Source organism: Grammomys surdaster, unplaced genomic scaffold (assembly GCF_004785775.1).
Source record: "Grammomys surdaster isolate TR1022 unplaced genomic scaffold, NIH_TR_1.0 125979, whole genome shotgun sequence".
Taxonomy (NCBI): Eukaryota; Metazoa; Chordata; class Mammalia; order Rodentia; family Muridae; genus Grammomys; species Grammomys surdaster.
In genome coordinates, this window is record NW_021620795.1 from 1,128,198 (window position 1) to 1,144,419 (window position 16,222).

General features: G+C 51.6%; 1 protein-coding gene across 4 annotated transcripts in view; it reads left to right on the plus strand.

Annotated features, from left to right (window-relative positions):
* Zmiz1 (zinc finger MIZ-type containing 1) overlaps positions 1-16,222 on the plus strand; it is a 202,025-nt gene that overhangs the window by 159,935 nt on the left and 25,868 nt on the right. For all 4 annotated transcript variants that reach the window (XM_028754124.1, XM_028754125.1, XM_028754126.1 and 1 more), the window contains one exon: positions 12,241-12,385. In XM_028754124.1, coding sequence (XP_028609957.1) covers positions 12,241-12,385 — 145 coding nt within the window. The remainder of the gene's footprint in view (positions 1-12,240; positions 12,386-16,222) is intronic.

Here is a 16,222-nt window from a genome sequence, read left to right on the forward strand (position 1 = left end):
TGTGTGTGTGTGTGTGTGTGTGTGTGTGTGTGTGTGTGTGTGTGTGTGTGTATCTGTCTGTCTGCATACCTGCACACACCATGCTCACACCATCCATATACTCTGTGGTCTGTGGTGTGAGCTAGGGATTACAGCTGGAGACCCAAGGCTAGGTCTTTGAAAGGTAGGGTATATAGAGCATAGCAGAGAGAGTCCTGCCCTGTGAGAATTGACAGTGCATTCGGCCTGGGATCCCCACTCTTGAAAAGGGATCCATACAACGTGTAGAAAGGGCTTCTTCCTGTCTTGCCACACATCTGGCTGCCTCCAGTAGTGTGTGCCACCCAGTCACTGCAAGTGTGACAGTGGAAGCCACAGAGAAACCTTGGCATACTGCAAAGCTGTCGTTCTGGTGTCTTCTTAACTGGAGTGTCAGTTAAGAAGAGTTTGTAAGTAGCAGGTAACCAGAGCTCAGCCGAGCAGCGAGACAAGGCTGGCAGGCAGAGGTCAAGCTCATGAAGGAGCACCCCGAAATGAGTGTCAGGTGAGGTTGAAAAGCTTTGCTGTGAGTCTATGAGAGAAACACCCTACAAGGAAAAAGAAAGCCTCCAGCAGCCTTGGCCCCTGATGAGAGGAACAGGGGCTTGGGGGCAGGGATGACTGACTCTTGTTTCTACTACTTTAATTGTATGCATGCATGGCCTCTTCAGAAAGAGAACAGGGAGGTAGATCAGGTATTGGGAGACCTGTGGGTCTGGAGCCAGCTCCCTCTTCCTGCCTGTGTGAGTGTCTGCTCTTTAAAGAGATTATCTATGTACTTTGTACATAAGTCATTTTTCTCCTTCAAAGAGGATAGAACCCCCTGCCATTTGCTCTTGCTGTTTGTCCTTTGGCAAGTCCTTCAGTATCTCTGGGGGCCAGAAGACTAGACATAGTGATCACCAGTTCCCAGCACTGTCAGGACAGTGAAGAAAAAGGGATGTCCTGATTTGTCTAGCATATGCAGCTGACCTTCTGAGGACACAATACCTGTATGAGCTGGCTCCTTTAAGGTCAGAGAAAGAAACTGTTCTCATCCTCAGATTCTCCCTCAGCCCAGGATCCCAGGAGAGCCCAAACTGTGAAATCTGGCTCCCCAAGGATGCCTAGACTGGCTCCAGCCTGCTGACCACCATCCATGACCCTGTGGCCTGGCTGGGTTGCCAGTTGTCTGGCCAGGCCAGCCCCTCAGGCCTCAAGCTCGCCCTGCTGGTGCCCGCTCAGCTCGGCCAGCTGGCCATCCAGCCCCAGCCCCTCCTGCCACAGTGCTTTCGCCTCAAGCTCCGTTAATTTTCATGGCCTCCATCAGAGGCAGAAGGCAAAAGCTGTTTCCTGCAGAGAGAGAGCAGAAGCTGGAGGGGCGGAGGGAGGGTTGTGTGGAGTGCTGTGTGGTGATTGAACACTGCAGAGGCCTAAACAAATGACGGTCGCCTCCTCCAGAGGCTCTGCAGAGAAACCAAGAGCTGGGACTGACTGCACAGCAGATGGCCCAGGCTGCTGTCTGCCTTGTGTCTGCCCTCCCTCCCCCATCAAGTCCTGCCTTACCTGGGGCCCTGCTCCTGAGATCCCACAGCTGACTCAGCCCTGTGGCAACAAGACACAGAGTCCTCAGCTCCACTCAGCCAATCTACCAGCTGTTGATGGTGGCACTGATAGCTGCTGGGTACAGACTCAGGTTCCCACATAGGGAAACTTCAATCAGAGTATTCAGGCAGAGTCACTGGAATAGGGCGTGACCTGAATCAAGTTCTCCACCTGTAGCTCCTCCAGCATGCCCCTAGAACGCCTGTGTCACCTGCAGGTGAGGCAGGTGCATATCCCACCTGGCCTTGCTCCAAAATCTGACATAAAACCAGGGTTCCACCCACTCCTGTCTCCAGCCTAGGATTCTTCTTCTGAGACAGAGTGCAAGGTTGAAGAACCTCTACAGCCCAAGGTGTAAAGGTAACCCAAGGAAGGTCAGCAGCAACCCAAGGGAACATTTGCCCAGCTTACAGAGCTGATCCTGAGAGCTCCTGAACATTAGTCAGTGAAAAGGAGGAGAGAGAATCTCTCAAATCCATTCCAGAAGTCCTTGAGAGAACATTTCATGCTGCCAGGCCTGACAGTGCTTCTCATAGTGAGACCAGACAGTGTCAACATCACCATAACATGATGAAAATGCAGATTCTTCAGCTCTGTCCTGCTGCATCGGAGACCCGACAGGGACTGGAGTCTAGTACTTGTAACCAGCCTTCCAGATGATTCGAAGGATTGGACAATAAGAATGTCTGGCTGGGAAATCCAGATGGTTCAGTCTTGCTCTGAGACTTCCTGTCCAGGACATACTGAGTGAGTGTTACACACTGGCCAGGGGTAGCCAGGAAGCCCCACCCCTGGTGTTAACAGAATTACTTTCACTGTAAAGAGATGACTAGATGTTTAAAGAAGCCCATAGAGGATCATATCAAGTTAAAAAGTAAAACAATAACAACAACAAATCTCTTTGCCTTTGCCACCCTCAGGTGAGCTATACAGAGTCTCTGGGAACTGCTTCAGGTGGTATCTGTCTAAAACCAATAGTGTCTATGACTGAACAGGTAGTTGGCATTCTAGAACATGTTCTGGAATGTTTCTCTAGGGTGTAAAAGGGACCCCTGTGGTTTAGAAAATGATCCAATGCCATAAAGAAGTCAATCTGCTGTTTTCCTGCAGCGGACTATTTACCTACTGGCCCTGATGGGCACCTGGAAAGGAGATGGTCACAGCCAGACACAGATGGTTCCCCCTCCAGTACCTCCATCAGGCTTGTTTGGAAGAGGCATGGAATAGCCAGTCAGAGAAGGCATAGAAAGCTGTGCTCTCATTTGTTGAGTAGGAAGACAGCCACAGTCATGTAGTTCTGCATAGAGAACCTACTTGAAGACTGGGCAGGAAGGAACCTCTAACCACCCCTGCTTGCCATGTTCAGAGCCCCTGAACTAAGAGTTCTCCTAAAGAAGCACCTGTGTGTCCCAGAGTGACTGCAGCTAACTCCATAGCCTGGAGTTGGAGGGAGGAGGACCTGTCTGCATTTTGCACGAGGATCTAGAGAGTGAAAATTTAACTCGTTAGGCATCTGGTGAATCAGGGGAATGGTGGGTGAGGTGAGGGGTCAGAGCCCTTAAGACAGAGAGCAGGTTGCCGGGCGGTGGTGGCGCACTCCTTTAATCCCAGCACTTGGGAGGCAGAGGCAGGCGGATTTCTGAGTTCAAGAGTTCGAGGCTAGCCTGGTCTACAGAGTGAGTTCCAGGACAGCCAGGGCTACACAGAGAAACCCTGTCTCGAAAAACAAAAAACAAAACAAAAACCAACAACAACAACAAAAAACAGACAGAGAGCAGGTAAGACAGTCTGGCCAGCAGGTACTCCTGAGTGTGCCCAAACCCTGTAGTGAAGGGTGTGGGTCACTCTGAGTGCTGCCTCCCCAGTCTTGCCTACACCTGTCACCATGCCTCACGCCTCTTGAGTTTTGGAAACTGCCTGGATTGTTGATACAAGTTTGCTGTGGGGCAATCAGCTCCCCAAGGCTTAGTCACCCCAGAGAGCCTCTAAGTTGGTGTCATGAGCTCTGCCATTTGCGGGGCCCGGGAGTGGTCCCCAGCTGCTAGCTCCCCTAGGATTGAACACAATGTACAGCTGGGCTGCTTGGTGCATAAATGTATGATCTGCTGTTATCCAGCTACTGGTGTGTTGAGAATTGAGGGCTCTGTGCTATCTAAGAAGTAGGGCCTCACTCCAGCCTCAGGCCTCTGGCTACCCTTGACTTTTACAGGTGCTCCTTGGGCAAGAAGGAATTGCAGGGGGCAGGTGGGGAGTCTTCAAATAGCCCCTTAGGAGCACCAATGTGTCCTTGACCATGGTGGAATTCATGTCTTCCCAGGATGTGGAGAGAAGGCTGTTATGGGCATAGGCCCAAGGCTCTAAAAGGAAGACTATAGTTAACTCCCACCCCCAACCCCAGTTCCCCCCTCCCTAGTGCTGCATACTTTTGTTTCTCTGGCTGTTTGTCTTGGTAGTAGGGATTGAACTCAGAGTCTCAGGCCTGTTGGCAAATGTTCTACCACTGAGCTACCATCCCCAGCACTTGAATTATTGGTATTGTTTTGTTTTTGAGATAAGGTTTCTATGTAGACCAGGCAAGCCTCAAACTCAGAGAAACTGGCCTGTCTCTGCCACTGCCTCCTGAGTGATGGGACTAAAGGCCTGCTGTCATGTGTGTTTTAGTTTTTACACTTACGTTTGTGTGTGGAGATCAAAGGACAGCTTGTGGGAACCATTTCTCTCCTCCCACCATTTGGGTCCTGGGATTTGAACTCAAGGTTTGAGGCTTGGCACCGAGCACCGTCACCCACAGAGCCTTCTCACTGGTCCCCTTGCTTTGTTATTGATGCTCTTTCATTTCCCACTGTAATGGTCTGCAATCCCTCGCCAGCAAATGGCCATCCCTAAAGCCTAAGAAGACAAAGGTCACAACGACCTGCCACATACTAAGCAGTGGCCTGAGTCAGCCTCCTGGATAGGAACTGGAGCTGGTCGCCCACAGGAGGATCTGTGGGAGGACCAGTGAGCCACTACTTCAAGAGGGATGTCTCCAGAAGTGGCTCCCTGCCAGCTGCTCTGAGACAACAGCAGCAGCTTGCTGGCTCACATCCCAAGCCCATCCTCGGGTCCACAGTACTTTTGAGAGGACACTTTGTAGCAATGTGGCCATCTTAAGGGTAGGACATTCTCTTCCTGATGAACATACACTCTTGACTTTGCACTGAGTCTCAGCATTCGAGCCTGAACTACACAGGCTAGCCTTGAGGGTAATGGGAAATGGGCAGGGAACTTTGCAGACTGGGTTCTTCTGAGGCCCCCAGAGGCTCAGCTCTTCTGGAATCTTCTTGAGTCTTCTCTTGCTCAGCCTGGACAGCCTCCGCAGGGCAAGGAACAGCCAAACCGGTTTGGGAATCAGCCTTGCAGGCTCCAAGGTTCTCCAGAGTTCAGTTCCCAGGGCGTGTTCACATGCCTTGAGACTCCAGCTTGTGTCACCGATAGAGCCCTTGGGAAGAGGGAGTGTTCTGGAGGCAGGGGTGGGGGTGGGTGGGGTAGCCTGAAGCTATTCCAGGCTGGGTCACTCCACGAGATCCTTTAAGCCCACACCTTCCCAGCTTGAGGAGCTCCTGTGTATGTCCCAGGCATGCTGCACACCAGATCTGGCCAGTCCTGGCCTGTGGGGCCTGAGCTTCTTCTGTAAGAGTCAGGGGTACATGGGAGGGTTCCCAGCCAGTGTGTCAACAGGCAGCTTCTGCTCTCTTGCCTCTCTCCCTTCACAGTGCCGGGGATAGCAGAGCAGGGAACAGAAGGTGAGAATGATCTGGGGAAACCAGAAGCTCAGGCCAACACCTTACCAAGAAAGGCCAGGCAAGAGTGTGACAATTCCTCAGGAGAGCTTCCTCCACAGAAAACCAGGGGCTGTGGTCGGCACCACCAAAGTCCAGCTCCCTGTGACCACCGAGAAGTCCTGACCCCTCTTGCTAAGGTTGCAGAGTACTACCCACATGCCCTCCTGGACTTAGAAAGGGACAAAAGCTGCTTGTGGCCACACAGCTCAGCCCAGATGAGAAATGGGGATGGTATTTCAGTGTCTCCTAGTGACAGGTCTGATGTCCCAGATGAGGGACATGAAAGGGAAGTCCTATGTATCAGTGGCAGAGCCATTGTCCTGTGGAGTGATCTTTTAAATCCATCACCACCACTACCCCTTCCTCTAATACAGTACAGTCCTGGGGCAGCCCTTCAGGCATGGGAGTCGAGCTGAGGGTACAAAGTAGCTGGGAAAGGGGGAGGAAGCACACGTTGCTGGACAGAGCTCTCCCGTCCCACCGCAGCAGGGTGAGCAGGGTCAGAATGGCCACCCTTCCTGTAGACAGATGGGCCTGTAGAGCCTAAGGCTCCTTTCCCTTGTCAGTGACTCAGAGCTACCTGCCCCAGCTCAAGACTAGAATCTCTTCTCATGGTCACGTGCTTCCTTTGTGGGTTCCTCTCGGAGCAGAGAGTGGGGCCATTTCTCCATTGCTGGGGCACCCTGCAGAGGCCAGCAGGAAACAGCCTGTCAGTCCCATGGCAAGGAAGCAAAGTCGCAATTCTGTGGACATGTCTGTTCTTCAGGATACAGTTCCAACTGCCTGACTCTTACTGGGAACAGCGCCATGAGAGCAGAGGCCTGGCTCCTGTCACCCTCCTATCCCCTCAGGGCACAGTTGGGTAAATGTCGAGAACCTTTCAGAGCTCACCTGTGTGGAGCAGGTGACTGTAGAGTTTGTCCAGGGCCCTGTGCTCAGTGCCCCTACAGAGGGTGAGCCTCACCAGGCTGGCCCCTGGTACTTTGGGCACAGGAGCTGAGAGGCAGAAGTAGGTAGATGTCAAGGTGAAATGTGGGTCGGAGGTCACCCTCATAGAGGAACACTGGATGTGGCCACTATTGGGTGCCAGAGATGACACTATCCACCCCAGGGAGCATCATGCACAAAGGTCCCAAGTAGGCAACTTTTAGCATTTATGTACGTTTGTGTGATTCTCCTAGAGTTTGGGGAAGACAGATCCACAAGGGACCAGGTTTTCTATTTGTCAGGCATCTCAGCATTGGAAGGCCTACAGAGGAGGGCAGCAGGGAAAACTAGTCAGTTTATCCTGCAGGATACTCCACCTGCCGGTATCTGAACCTGTTTAATGTTGACCTTGGGAGGGAGGAGACCTGACGCTTCTCATGTGAGCTTCCAAAGTTAAGCCTGGTCTGTTGCCTTGGGGATCCTCAGACCAGGCCTGTAAACAAGAAGAATTCTTTGCTGTCTTACCATTTTACACACAGAATGAAGGGAGAGGCCCAGGCCTGTGTTTGCCTGAGTTCTAGAGTATCCAGCCCAAGCTAGAGACTCCCTGCCACCTGCTATTGGGACCAGGACTTTGTGCTTGGGAGATGAAAGAGGAGAAGGTGAGAGTGTGACCTGGTGGGTGCCCCATCGTAGATGCACAGACACCGTAAGCACTGGTGCCAGCACATGACGTGAAGGTGGCAGTTGTCCTTAAGTCACCTGCACTGTTGTTTCTTTAAACAGCTTACATTTATAAAGTCTCGCTAGTCTGTGGCTGTGCATGCGATGAAATGTGTCAGAGGACTCCGTGATAGGTTTTATCTGGTGACAGTGCCGTGGAGATTGGCTTGCGGTCAGGGGCCTCTCGCTACTCTACAGCTTGGCTTTCGGATGGAGCGCTTGCTGACTGACCGTCTCCCATACTCATGTACTGAGCTATTTCTGTCTGCGCCTCACTGCAACCAGTTAGTCATGTGTTGCCTTCATAGTTCTTACTAAATGCTACGCCAAGTGCCGGGACGATGGAAGGGGGGCCCTCCAGTCTCATGTCTAGCCCCTGGATAGCCTGACTCATGGCCCCATTTGCTTCTATTCGGCTTATCCTAACTACCCAAAGCAGGGGAGGAGGGGTTGGTGACAGGGAAGTTGGGAGACAGACACATGATGGGTGGCCCTGTTCTGATTCATTACAGAGCTTGGAGCAGGCAAGGGGTAAGGAGAACAGGCTGCTGAGACAACCTACACACCATGGTGGTGCATATACTTGAGATGGCTAGGTGTGCTCCTGGAACTGGAGTGGCCATGTTGGTGGCTTTCTGACTCACCAGGAAGTGCCTAGCTCATCCTGCTGCTGTGTCATTTTCCCCTGTGCACCTAAAATGCATGACTGAGCTACTTATTGGAGGAATGGCCCTTCCTTGCATTCTCTCCTTCCTAGAATGTGTGAAGGAGTCCCGTGTGTCTTGCAGGCCTTTTCCTGGCTATTTCAGAGTCCTTCCTGGGTGTCCTGGGTCTCAGAAGCCACGCCTCCTCTCCCCACTGCCCCACGCACACATACACCCCTCTTCTCCCAGCCTCCTCCTAGCCCGGGAAATGCTTTGTGCTCCTCAGAGTCTCCTTGCCTCACTCTGCATCCCCTGCTGGCAGCAGGCTGTGTAAAGCTTCTGCTCTGGCTCTCACCTCCAGCTCTCCGATCACCTCCAGACTGCTTCTCAGCCTCCTCCCTGCATCTGGTCCTTCCCAGTTCCTGTATCTTAAAGCACTGAGCAGCCCAGGCCCGTGTCCAAACCTCCCTGCCTGGCTGCCCGGAGATCTGGCTGCCTCTGGTTTCTTGCTCCATTTCAGGCTCAAGCCCAACCCAGCCTGGTGAGGAGCAACCTCTCCTATGTTCCTGTGTGCTCGCTGTCTTAGATGCTGAGACCCAGCCTCTGTTCCCTATACCCCAACTGAATCCTGTCATCATTGGCCCCCAAAAGCTGTCCTCTGAAGCTCCAAACCATGTGTCCAGGCAGTTCCCTAAATTACAGCCTCGATGCTTCTGCCTTCTGACTTCTGCCTCCTCTCAGATCTCTGCTGGGAGGTGCAGATACAGAGGCAGATATGGGGCCTGTCCCTACCCCCAGGGAAGGCACACCTGGGGTGGGTCACGAGCTCAGTGCCTAGGGCTCTGCATTCCAGCCTGCCTGGCCTCTACCCTCATTTCCCTCCTTGCCCTAAGGGACATTGTGATGGCACCTGCTTGTGAGAGTGGCTGCCAAAAAGATCTTGAAGAGGTAGATGTGGGGAACCTGGCTCTTCCATATCCTCTCAGACCCACTTCCTGGAACCCAGTCACCATCCTGTGTGCTTTCATTTTCAGTAGACAAGGGCATGCCCTGCTTACTGTTTTCCCGGTACCACTGGTATAGAGGAACCTAGCTATGTCCTCAGAGACAGAGGGAAGCAAAACCACCTTTCTTCTGGGGCAACAGCTGAAGAGGCACAGCTGCACCTGGATAGGATACGACCCTTTGCTTCCTGTCCCACAGTAGGACACTGGCCGTCCTTCCTCTGCCCCTTGGCAGCTCAGGGAAGAAGGAAAGAAGAGAGCCAAATGCAGAGCCTGTACTGAATGAGCAGATGGCTTCATCACCTGCCCTGAGGCCTCCGTCTACCCACACGTCTCCCATGTGTGTCTGGAGTTCATATTCACCCAGAACATTAGCTCTGCACTCTGCTCTGGCATCAGAAGTGGACAGACACACCAAAGCCTCAGAGCCTTTCTTATTGTCACTCTGTCAACTCTATGGGGGCTGATGCTAATCATCTGATGAGCACATCATGGGCCCACAGTCTTCCTGGACTTCAGAGTGGTGACTCAGACCCCCTGCCCCCACAGCTGCCCTGTGGCCTGTTTAGGTGTCACACAGTGGTGGTCTGGTTCCTCAATGTGCATCTCCCACTAGGCACATGGTGAGTGCCCTGTTGCTAGAGCCACAGCACTACAGAGACCCCTCTACCTACCAGCTACTGTTTTAAGCACTTTATCCATGTCCCTGTCATTGAAACATCATGATCCTGAAGAACAGGCGTTAGATAGGGTTATGATCTTCGACAGATAAAGGTTTAGAGAAAGCACATGATTGTTTAGCTAACAGTCGCATAGAAGTCAGGTGGAACTGCTTTGCTCCAAGATTGCTCTTTGTCCCTTGCCCTGGATACAGCTGACCCCTACTTCCAGAGGAGTATGCACAAAGTTGCCTCCTAGCTTGCTGGCTTACACAGGGAATCTTACCTAGTGCAGGAAGCCCCACACTCTGTAGGTATTTAGCAGCTGTTTGTCAAATTAAAACAGGTGGATGATCAGACACTTTGGTACCTAAGGTGACAATGGATAAGAATGGAGCCTAGTAAATGCTAGCTCATATTTGTGGAGAGTCAGACACATGATGGCATATGCCTTTAATCCCAGCAGTAAATAGAGAGAGGCAAGTAGAACTTGAGTTCAAGGCCAGCCTGGTCTACAAAGTGAATACTGAGTCATCCAAGCTACATAGTGATACCCTGTCCCCAAATGGTCAATAAATCTTTTTTTTTTAATTATTAACATTTATTTGTGTATATATCTGTGTGTGCGTGTGTACATGCATGTGTGTGCGTGCATGCACGCATGACACGGCCTTAAGGGAGCAGGTAAGCCTTCCAGATCAAAGTATGCTTGGTCCCATCTGGCTGGAGCACTGAAACCCCATGGGCTTCTGCCTGGCCTGTCTGAAAACAAGCCCATACTCCATTTATGGCTGCAAATTTCCATGTGGTGTTTGTCTCTACATAGCTCCTGTCGGTTCAAGCACTCGTAAGCATTCACATTGCGCCTGCCCATTGTGAGGGGGCTGCTGTCAAGCTCTGTGCTCACCAGGCTCTTAGCCATGTTAGGGAGAGTGGAGTTCTCTGTATCACCCCTCTTTCCCTCCTGGTCACAGGATTCTAGCCTTCCAGGCATGTGAAGACATAGCTAACACACATCCCACCACCTGCCTTCCCATTTCCATTGCCGGTCCTATACCTTCATTATCTTTCCAGAAGCCAATTCATTTGAGACAGAGGATGACCTTGCCCTTTACCCATAGGGCAGCTTCTGGTAACCAAGGAAAGCCCTAAATCCCACTCTGGTACCCAGAGAAGCAGGGCTAAGATAGCGAGGCGTGTCGCAAACAGCTGATCTGCATCCATCCTTTGTGCTAGCAGCAAGCCTCCTAGAGCTGCAACCCTGTGGGCCTCGTGCTTGGTGTGCAAATGAGCTTCTAGATGCCTGGTCCCCTGTGTAAGAAGCCTAACTAAGGCCTGGAGAAAGAATGGAACAGTCTGAAAACATACTTGTGCCTGACCCAGCCTTTCTGGATAGATGGCTTTCCCTCTTGGCATGTCTGGTGTGTGCTGGGCACCCACTAGGAGCCTTATTGGCTTCCCAGCAGATGCGTGTTAGGGGCAGGGTCCTGTGCTTGTACTCACTGTACTGTGCTGGTGACACTGAGGGCACCCACAGAGAAGGACAAGAGCATATCCACTACTTCTAAGGGAGACACCGGTGCTCTCTTGAGGGCTACAGTCCCACTTCTGTCCTTGGTCAGGTGCTTTTGTGCACCGGCAAGATGAACAAGCATCTGGTGGTCCAGTCCCAGTGATGCCTGTTGGAGCTGTGAGCTGAGAGAGAGCCTGTACAGGGCCTGGCAGCTTGAAATACCCAGCACTCCTGGTCAAATTGCATTTGGGCATATCCCTCTAATGTTGGCAGTGCTGACTTCAGGTTCCTTATTTAAGCGGAAGGAGTCAGGAGATGAAGGTCAACTGGGGTTTGATCTGCTTGAAGGCATTTTGCCTTCTGTAGGTTTCTTCCAGAGCAGAGACACCGTCTCTGTCTCGTCACTCTCTGGCTTTGAGTACTGTGAGTGACTTCACATGACTGAGCGACTGGACAGAAGTTCACACCCCTCTTTATCTCCAAGCAGTCTGCGACTTACAAGGGATGTGGTGACAAGCCCAGCCTTACCCTGTCTCCTCCCGAAACTTGGCTGTACCCTGAAAGGACCTTAAGAAAACTTTTAGTCCCTAGTGGTTACATCGGGATAAAGAGAAAACATACTTTCCCCCAGCATTGGTTCACTGTAGACTTGGGCTGGTGGTAGAGACTCTTGCACATGCTGCCTTGGCCAGCTCTAGTGCAAATGCACACACACTCACACACACACTGCCACCCTCTGCTATGGAAACCTTTCATCCTTCCAAGCATGAGTCCAGTGTGTGTGTGTGTGTGCGCGCGCGTGCGGCAGATGTGTACTCAACAGGACGATTCTGGCTGGGGGTTTCAGAGTCCAGCAAATGCTCCTGGGTCCTCAGCAACTCCAAAGAAAGCTCTAAGTTATGACTATGCATTACAGTTTCTAACATGCCCACAGTGAGAACTCAGATAACATTAATATTCTGAATATGGGGTAATGGGGTCTCCTAGAAGTCTGTGGGGCACAGAGGTGCCTGGTCACACCCTGACCTAAGTCCTCTTTTGGCCCTTTTCCCTCAGCAATCCCCTGGCTCCATCTCTGTACCCTCCTCTTTCTTGTCTGTGCTGTTCGTTGGTGCCTCTCAACCTGGTGGCCATTCCAGCTGGCTCTTGGAGTGGACTCGTGGCACAAATGATTCTGGTTTCTTCTTCAAGAGCATTAGTCCATTTTATAGTTTAAAACACTGAGGCCTCCCAAGGAGCCTTAGAAAGTTTCCCAGGAGCAAAACCGGCCTCATGAGCACCATGTCTGGAAAGGATGCAGAGGGGACTGGAGTGTGTCTGCTGACCATCTGTCTTTCCTTGCAGCCCTGCTGTCCTCCTGGTGTGAAGAACTTGGCCGCCTGCTGCTGCTCCGACATCAGAAGAGCCGCCAGAACGACCCCCCTGGGAAACTCCCCATGCAGCCCCCCCTCAACTCCATGAGCTCCATGAAACCTACTCTGTCGCACAGGTAAGCATCCAAGTACCTTCAAGATGGACTACCGGGGCAGGCAGTGAGTATCTCCATCTTCCAGGAGCCTGGGGTCTGCTTGGAAACCTCCCTCAGTGTAAGGCCTGGGGGCGGGGCCTTTACATCCTCGTAAATGGCTTGCTTCATTCCATCAGGCTGGGATGAGAAGACAGGTTTTCCCCCCCACTGGCCATCTTGTCCTTCAGATGCCTCCAGTAGGACATTAAGAATCATGAGTTTGGAGCCTTCCCTCTATCCAAAGCAGCCATTTGGGCACTTTCAGGGTAACCAAAGCGAGTAGGGTCTCAGGACAGCTCATGGCCCCACCTCAGTGTGGAGCAGAATCAGGCTACACCCACCACAGTGGAGCAAGTGAAACTGAGCTGGGTCTGCCAAAACCCTGGATCCTAGGCAGGAACAGGCTTGCTAGGGGCTGGCAAGCACCTAGAAACTGGCCAGGCTGCCCTGCACCAGCCTCAGAAAAGCACGTGGTGAGACTGGCAATTCCCTGTTAATTATCTCGCAGGCGCCTTGCCGAGCTGATGCTCTGAGTATTCTGTGGGCTGACCCTGCAACAACAGGGCCCGTCATGCTTCTGCACTCCCCTGTGGGTCCTCGCTAATGACTGGGGCCTCTGCAGCCAGCTTAGCTCTCATTATCCTGCCGGGCCAAGAGACTCACAGCCCAGAACATCCTGTAGTCAGTTCTGGACTGCATGGTCCAGGCACTGCCGGAACTCAGTGTCAACCTTGTCCTCTAAATCAAAATAACTGTCAGAACCAGAGAGGACCTCAAGCATACATCAAAGCTCTGCCTGGCCAGGATGGCCCAACTATGTGTTTATCTGCCATGGTCAGGAGCATTTCAGAGCATAGCAAGGCCTTACCATACAACACACTGACATTGCCTCACTAGGCTCTGATAGCCCAACCTCTTCCTCCTGTGCCAGTGTTTCCTGAGGGGGTGGCACTTGACCTGGGTAGCTATATGTAGTAAGCATCATGGGTCCTGCCTACCTTATCTTTCTGATGACTGCCTCCCTGATCCCTAAGCATTGCAGCAGCAAGAACACCCAGCACATTTGGGACAGTGAAGGTGTCACCTTAGTTGAGAACCACTCATTGCTCTAGAGGGGTAAACCTGCTTCCATCTGCCTTTTGGTCCTTATCCCTGGTCAAGCTGTCAGTGATGTCACCACTGGTCTGATGGTGGTGTAGCTTGACCATTCCATTGGTGTTTGGAGGCAGACAGAGTCTCCCTCAGTGGCACAGGCTGATCTCCAACTCCTGATCCTCCTGCCTCAGCTTTTTAGTGCTAAGATTACAGATGTGCGAGTGTTTGTGTGCATGTGTGTGAGCATGTACTCCTGTGGGAGTGTGTATGTGAGTGCATGTGTGTGTATGCGTGAGCATGTGTGTGTGTGTGGGGTGTGTGAGCATGCGTGTGTGTGTGTGTGTGTGTGTGTGTGTGTGTGTGTGTGTGCCATCATACTCAGCTGTGTCTTGCTAATTCTGCCCAGCCCCTCAGTGCTTCAGAACCATCTGGACTCTCATCACCCCATTAACATGCCCCTCCCAACTTTCTTTTCTTGCCTGAGTCATTTCACTGTTGGTGATGGTGAGAGACCAGAGTGCTGTGGCTTCTCACTAGAGACCTGTCTCAGACCTGCTTGGCCGTGGCTCTTCTAGCCCTGGAGGGTGCCAGGTTTTGTCCACAGCCAGTCCTTTGCTAGATCTTCATCCAGTTGAGCTGATGCAGACTATCTGTCATTAAACAGAAGAAAGCAGTCTCTTTACTTAGAAGCTGACACTACCAGCAGAGGAGGAAGGCTCCTGGGGCAAAATTGGGAGCTGGTAGATGCGGGCAGGGCAGAGAGGGACTCTGGGTCCTGTGTCTGGGAGGAGAGTAGGCAGGGATGATTGTTGGAAGGCTCTTGAGGTATCTTGACCGTTGAGGATCCAAGGCTGAGGAGAAGCCACCTGCATTCTGTAACCTCAAACTAGTTCAGCCTAAAAGCACTGTGTGTAAAAGCCACCCAAGGTCCTGCTACCTCTGCTACCATGACAGGGTCAGGGCCTAGAAGATCCATCGGGATAACAGATAATGTAAAACAAGTAGTCCGAAAGCTTAAAGACCTAGGTACCATGTATTCTGTGGCTTCTGATGGCCTTTCAGAGACAGGCTGGGAAGCTGGGCACTTGCTGAGTATTTATTAGGGTTGAGGCTAATCGGTTGAACTGAGCGAAGGTGCCTCTTGGGAGCACAGCAAGGTCACAGAACTTAGAAGAAAACTAAACCTGGCCCAGAGTGGGAAAGTGAGTTTCCCAAGAACACACAGCTTATTGAGTTGAAGGAGGCCACAGAAGAGTGTTCAAGGGTGAGGGTATAACTGTTTGTTGTGACGGTTCTGAAACAGTCCATGCCCTGCTCTGATCCATGGCTTACCCTAGGTAATTACCATAATACTGCCACATCATGGTGGGGCAACTGTTGGACAATGGCCTGACTCTTCTTCAAACTCAGGACTGTGGAGAGGACACTCAGTAACCAGTGACCAAGAATTGACTGGCTGTTCCTTGTAACCTTTATGCATGTCCCTGTGGAAGAAAGCTCTCATTTCCAGGGGAACTCTGGAGGGTGTCAGCACCTGCTAAACCTCTCTCTAATGTAAATTCCTAAACATAGATAGTGGAAGAGAAAGTAAGTCTTTGCAATTGAGAAACTGACTCTGGTATCTTCAAAAGGACTGCTGTCTTCTTACTAAGGGTGGAGTGCTTTCTGTACATTGGGAAGTCTGGAGTTTGGTACCCAGAGAAGCAAGGAGCCAGGAGTTTAGAGACTCTAGGTCCTTCCTCAACTGGAGGCTCTGAAGCAGTAGGGAGAAACCAGGGAACTGGAAACCCTACCTGGACCCAGAGGTCTGGAGGGCCCCTGGGGACCTCAGTATTTCTGTGGTTCAGAGCAGTGTCATATCCTCTGTAAGCCATGAAGACGTGGTGGTGCCACAGTTGGTGAGGCCACAAGTTGGGGCCCAAGTACTTTCCTTTAGACTGTGCTATGCCTCCAACCCTTGACCTCTCCGAGTTCCCAAAGTCCCAAAGAGACACAGTGCTGCTCATCACCATGAGAGAAATATAGGGAGCCAGGCTGTGACCCTGTGAAGAGTAGGAACAAACTATAGCTTGTAAAAGTCCTCAGCACCTGTGTTAGCTTCACCGTTGACCAGACCAAGGTCATCTTCCACTTAGCAAAGAGTAAAGAGCCACAGAAACATCGTATACCCAGTAACTCCAAGAGAGAAGCTGGGAGGTGCCTGGGGGATCCAGCCATTGCCAGGGCAGAAGGGCACCTTCTGTGTCCCTGAGGTGATCTGGACTTTATCCTAACAACTTCTATTTCCTCATCCAGGTTTTTAATGAGTGGTTTAAAAAGCTATTTGTGATTAGCACATTGTCTCTATGCAAATCGGTGTTGCAAAGCTAATTAAGAGTCTAATAAATCTTGTTTATCTATTAATTTGATTACAATCAAAGCCGCCAGAGCCTCCGAGATCAAGGGTGATCTTGCTCCTCCTCCAGGGCCAGGGATTTGCTACAATCCAAAGGCAGGCCCGGGTATGCTAGGTAGAGACATGGTGGGCATCGAGCCAGGCTGCTGCCTTCTAGCCGTGAGACTGGGCACCGGTTTCTGACCTCCAGTTTCCTCATCTGTAGAAAGAATAATAGAACCAAGTCTGGTACATCAGGATTCCCCAGGGATTTGTATGTCTTCCAAACATTAGCCTAATGTCCTCTTGACAGGCTCTTCCTTGCCTTTCCAGCCCCTTCAGAGCAGGCA